Below are 6000 nucleotides of genomic sequence, written 5' to 3' on the forward strand. Positions count from 1 at the left end.
TGAGGGACCGTTGGACTGATATATACAACTTCTCTCAGCTTATCTGGCTGACTGAGAGGAACGTCTGCCCAGTGGATTCTCGGCCAACCTCAGACAAGCTAGGCCACTCCAGGTACCTACGCCACTACGAATACAGACAGTGCAGTTCTCTGTGACTCCTCAAGATTGCAAGTGCGTGACTCATTTGCCGGGCGGGGTTGTCTAATTGGGAAGGAAGATATTCATGATTATGGTCAACGCAGGGATCATCAAGAGGCTCATTAGTGGCAAACTACTATGCGCGTCGTATCGTCAGGCATTTTGCACGAATAACTGCTGATAGTCATTGTTCTACTCCCTGACTCATCTCCACTAATTCAAAGCCTGTACAGGGCCTCTATAGCGTTTATGGTCCTGGATGAGCGCCACATCATGCTACTGAATTCATGAGTTGATATCTACAGCATTCGTGTGAAGCCATCATGATCAAGATCATCAATCAATTGACCTCATTTTGTAAGAACACGTCGTCTTTGCAAAATTAGAGACGAAACCGATACAAATTAAACTATATAATACCATTAATATTCTCAAACTTGTTTCAAGCCCTCTTCTTCTTTCCCAAATTCCACTTCTTAACACGGAATGCATAATAAGACAAAACAGCAATAAAGATGTTGAATGCAACATACGCCCACACAAGACCGTAATTGCGCCATCTCTCACCCCAGTAGATCTTGCTATTAGCCAAGAACTGATCCGCATTGACCAGCGCGCAGTACTGACATTCCTGCGTAGCCTCCGGGTTCTGCAGCTTTCCTGGTGCCAGCTTCAAGTACTCGGCCATGTATTCGCCACACGTCGTTCCTGAAGGCGGGTTGAAGGTAGAAGTCTCGTCCTCCGAACACTCAATCGGACGACCAGCCAAAATGGTCGAGACAATACCAGCCAGCCAGTAGGTGAAGGGACTGACACGATACATGAACATCCAGAACCCTGGGAGCTCGCCAGGTGGCTGAAGGACACCACAAAAGGTCAAACTCATAAGGACCAGGAGGGTGACGATTGAAGCCGCAGTGAGCGCGTTTGGAAGCGCCGCAATTGTCATCTGCGCAAAAGAACTTGCGTACAGCATAAGCTGTATCATGAACAACAGCACGAGACCTTGACGAGCCGAACCCTGGATACCAATAACGGGGTAGTAAAAGGCACCAAACATTAGAATACCAGTGACAATCTGGTAAGGCACCTCAACAACCACGTTGGCGATCAAGAACGCCTTCCAAGAATATGCCTTGCTGGGACGCTCCCGGACTTCGTACAACTCCCGCTGGGTAATGAAATGAGGATGGATCTGCACAACATTAGTAAAACGTATAGCAATACTGAGTTTCAGACTTACCTGTTGAACCACGGCAGTGAATACAGTGATAATCATAAAGACAGAGAACAAGATGTTCTGCATGCCGGCAAAGGTAGAATCGGCGTTGAAGAACGAAAAGCCAATAAAGAGACCAGAGACTGTGCAGAGGACCACCTTCGCCATAATGTAGTTTGGCATCCTCCAGTACTGCTGGAAGACTCTGATAGTGACTTCGCGAAGCTGAGCGATAAACGGCATTGCAAATTCTGCATGACTGGCGGCATCATCCTCGGAGGCTTTTTCTGCCATGGCTGAATGGATCCTTTCCACTTCAGCCTCAACATCAACTCGCTCCTGACTTGCCTTCCAAGCAGTATGCCAGTCCTCTCCCTTCGAGCTTCTGGCGTTGTTGACAATCTCAAGCATCCATTCAGCGGGGTTTTCATCATCGCCACAGGCTCGAGCTCCCTGTCTCTCGAAGTAGTTGAGGAGAGTACGTGAGTTCTCGCCAATATCGCCAAAGTAGACAGTTCTGCCACCTTGTGCAAGGAAAAGCAGTATGTCAAACTCTTGGAACAAGATAGCACTGGGCTGATGGACAGTACAAAGAATAGCCTGCCCGGCGTCTGCCAATTTCCGGAGGAAGGCAACAATGGCCCAAGAACTCTGAGAGTCCAGACCGCTTGTCGGCTCATCGAGGAAAAGAAGAAGCTTGGGCTTAGCAGCCAGCTCGACTCCGATAGTCAGAAGTTTGCGCTGCTCAACATTGAGACCCTCACCAGGGACACCCACAACGGCGCTGGCAAAGTCTCTCATGTTGAGCATGTCAATGACTTTCTCAACCCATTCCTCTTTCTCGTGGGTACTAATGGTACTTGGCTGGCGAAGCATAGCGCTGAATCGGAGACTTTCACGAACAGTAGAAGTCTCAAGATGGAGATCTGGCAGGCGTTAGTGCGACAGACCGGATAAGAGATCGAAGTATGACTGACCTTGCTGCTGAACGTAACCTGTTTTCCTCTGGAAACTGGCGTCTAGTGGCTTACCATTGACAAACATGTCTCCTGTAATAACACCCATGCTTGTTCTCTGGGCTAGAACATCGAGGAGGGTCGTCTTTCCAGCGCCACTGACGCCCATCAGAGCTGTTAGAGTACCGGGCTTGACCCAACCAGTGACATGATCCAAAAGACGTCGAGGCTCTCCCTTGATCTCAATGTCATATACAACATCCCTCCAAGTAAAGATGTCGGTTTGAGGCTCAAGTGCGGTAGTGGTATCAGTCCCTTGCGCATTCTTCTCGGGGACAGCAAGCTCCTCGTTCATGGCACTCCTGTCCGCGCCAGATTGCAGGTGGGCAGGAACGCGACCGCGCTGGAAGACGAGTACTTCGGCCTTGCTGGATGTCTTTGAGTTCAGCTCGGTCGCTGTGAAGTAGACGGCCATGAAGAAGACAAGAAACGTCAGCAGAATGCCAAAGTTACGCCAGACATGCGAGTAGTAGTATTCATAGTTCGTCTCGATAAAGTCATCACCGCTGACTGCCCGTTGGCCGGCCACAGCTCCAACTGTTGAGCAGATCCATGAATCCCCGATGAGTTGAGGATAGGCAGGGATGTAAGTCGAGCACTCAAAGTCTCGGCCATGGAACTCGTTGGAGACCAGGATCTCGAAGGCATAGTAAATCGGGTTAATCCATCTAGCAAAGGTCAATAACAATAGTACAAGAGGTTTTGCGTGTGCTTACCTGATCCAACCAAACCAGTCAACCATTTGTGGTACGTGAATCATGAAACCTGTGTAAATCACAAGCGCCAGAATCATGGGGCCAGCCAGTGTCATAGCTTGCGAAACTGTCTTGGTAACAGCTGCCAAGGTACGGAAGATGCCTGACATGACAAATGTGGAGATGAACGATATGAGGAAATAGAGGAAGAAGGCCCCAGCTTCTCGGCGAAGTCCAGACATGAAGTAAAGGACAATGTTGAAGACCGTTGCGGAAACAAACTTGATAGGTATATCAGCCGCAACTCCAGAGATAGCTTCAGCTGCGGGATGATAGAAGGCGTAAGATGCATGTTTCTCAACGATGGGGCGTTGCGCATAAAGATTGTTGATCTCAGCAATGGCTGCGAAGCCGTTTATCAGAACACCCATGAAGAGCACAGCTCCTTTGGAGTAGAAGCTACCGGTATCGTCTTCTGTACCGTAGTATACAGAGCCAATTATAACAGCCATGATGATTGGTGTTATAGTGTGTGTGGCGGTTGCGACTATATCGTTCCAGATTCGCTGGTAAGCTCGCCTGGTGGTCAGGCGAATCTGCGTTCCGAGGCTGATGATGTATGGGGACTTGCGTGGGACGTGCTTCTCTTGGCTAGGCAGACATCGTTAGCATCATTGCAGTACATGATATCTGAGTAGTACTTACATCAGGTTCTTGCGCTCTCGTAGCGGAGCCATGGCCTCGGATCGGTTGTCGACGTGATACTTTCCCTGATACCGCTCAATCTCCTCTCGCAGTATCTTGTATTCTTGCGAGTTATGCCAATACCTCTCGAACTCTTCCGCGGTACGAGGCACTGACTTTTCCATTCCTGGTCGGGCCTTTCTCTCTTGGGGGTTCGTGGCGGAGGTCAAGAAGTCGCCCACGGTTTGGCGTTGAGGGCATTGCCAGCCCATCCTCTCGAAGTAGGCCTTTGCTTTGTTTGCTGGTCCAAAGTAGATTTGTCGACCCTCATACAAAACTACGGCCTTGTCGAAAAGGTCATAAATGGCTTGACTAGCTTGATAGATAGCCAGGGCGTTGGCTGATCCAGTGTAGTCAGACGCCAAACGAATGGCCGCAGCGAACTTCAACGCAGTCGCCGAGTCCAAGCCTCGTGTACTGTTGTCCCACGCAGCCATGGGGGATTGCGCCAGCATCATTTCAGCGATACTAACACGTTTGCGTTCTCCTCCCGAGACACCACGGATGAAATCGTTGCCGACCATTGTATTGTACGTGTGAGTCAGACCACAGACTGCCATGACAATCTTGGTGGCACTCTTGCAGGCTTCGTCGCGGCTCATTCCAAGGACTGTCTCAGCATTGGAGGGCATGCGGCATGCTGCTGCAAATTCGAGCGTTTGACCGACAGTCAGATGTGGAAAATGCTTGTCAACCTGTCACGAAACTGGGTCAGTAAAGCCTCAATTGACATGTCACAGTCCATTACCTCTTGGTTGTACTCTGTTTCGCCCTTGAACTCTTTCATCATGTCCTTTTGGGAGACACCATTGTATGTAATGATCGAATGCTGACTAACACTGAGGCCTTGGAGCTCTCCGGTCATCGTCTTGAGTAGTGTCGAACATCCGGAACCTGGGCGACCGAGTACGATGAGAGTCTCGCCTCCCTGGAGAAGGCCGTCGAACCGGTGGAGAATCGTTTTTGGTTCCTTCTTGCCCGACCTTAGGTACTGTGCAATGCGCAATGGCCCTAGTAGCACATCGCCGAGAGTTTTTTGTAGCTGCAAAGCCGCTCCCGTACCGGAAACACTGAGGTCTTTGAAGGCAACTCCTGCACTCTTGGGTCCGACACCAGCGTCCTGCAATCGGTGCATGAAGGAGGGCAACCATTTTGAAAGGTCGAAAGCTTTGTTTGTAGGGTCTAGTGCAGGGTCTCGTTCCTCGTCAACTGGAATTGTCGAGGCAAGGCTGCTAACGCTTTGTCTGCGATGCTGTGAAATTCCGGTAGCAAGTCTATGAAGTTCTTGCCGGTCTTGCTCATCCATGATCATTGTGTTGGCTCGCGAGATCGAAGACTGGCCGTAAGTACTGCCAGTGGAGTGCTGGGGATCATGGCTCGAGTGGTTGGATGTTGATCCATTTTCGTGGCCTGAGTCTGGCAGGCTTTCCATGGATCGTGAAGCCATCATGACGGCGGGTCTAACAATTGATTGAAGGTAGTGTTGATACCAGAATGCAATGAATACAATTGGCAACTTCTAGTGTGATGGTCAATATTATTATTATTATTATTATGGCACTGCAGAGTGTTGGTTGCCAAGTCGTTTAAGTAAACTTATTTACAGCTGAAAGCAGTTTGACTTTAAGCCTGTCAGCAGGAATGATAGCTACAACTCCCAGCCTGTCAGACAACCCGAGGATCGAGGTTTAAAACTTGTGATGCAGACGGATGTAATCCCCGGAGACCTGTCATTGGTACATTTCTTGATCGGATGTTGGGTGAGGTCAAAATCTGCGTTTGCTCACATGCTTCTTCGGCTGGGGAGAGTCTTACGTTTTTGTCGGGTGTTGGTTCTGTCCGCTGTAGCTGGCTGGGCGTCATTACTCAAAATTGTCAAGTCTAATTAGTCTTAGTAGAGCAATAGAGTCTGGGTTTAGTGCGGAAACAGCTTGTCAAAAGCGTGTGAAGATCCGACCAAGCCGGCGCTACTCTGTACCTTCGGATCCGTTGGAAAGTCACCCTGCAGGATCATTCATCTTTTTCTTCTCATCCGGATCAGACAAGATTAGGTCACAGATACTGATATGCTTGCAATTGACTGTCGGGAATGACTGCGGTCGCAGCAGATGCCATGTTTGTGTTCTCTAGAAGAATCTCCCTGACTATGTTCGAGATCTGCAACAGCGGCACGAGATTCCAGTCGACA

The 6000-nt window shown here is 49.5% G+C and overlaps 1 protein-coding gene across 1 annotated transcript, besides 1 other annotated feature; it reads right to left on the minus strand.

Moving 5' to 3' along the window:
* Positions 1-580: 580 nt before the first annotated feature.
* FPSE_06594 (uncharacterized protein) lies at positions 581-5259 on the minus strand (the record flags this gene model as incomplete). Its single annotated transcript, XM_009259712.1, has 6 exons — positions 581-1333; positions 1382-2283; positions 2335-3041; positions 3090-3719; positions 3774-4507; positions 4561-5259. 6 exons carry the CDS (start codon positions 5257-5259, stop codon positions 581-583), a joined length of 4425 nt encoding a protein of 1474 aa, XP_009257987.1.
* Positions 5260-5347: 88 nt separating this feature from the next.
* Positions 5348-5368: a microsatellite.
* Between the last annotated feature and the right edge of the window lie 632 nt (positions 5369-6000).

Source organism: Fusarium pseudograminearum, chromosome 2 (assembly GCF_000303195.2).
Source record: "Fusarium pseudograminearum CS3096 chromosome 2, whole genome shotgun sequence".
NCBI lineage: Eukaryota > Fungi > Ascomycota > Sordariomycetes > Hypocreales > Nectriaceae > Fusarium > Fusarium pseudograminearum.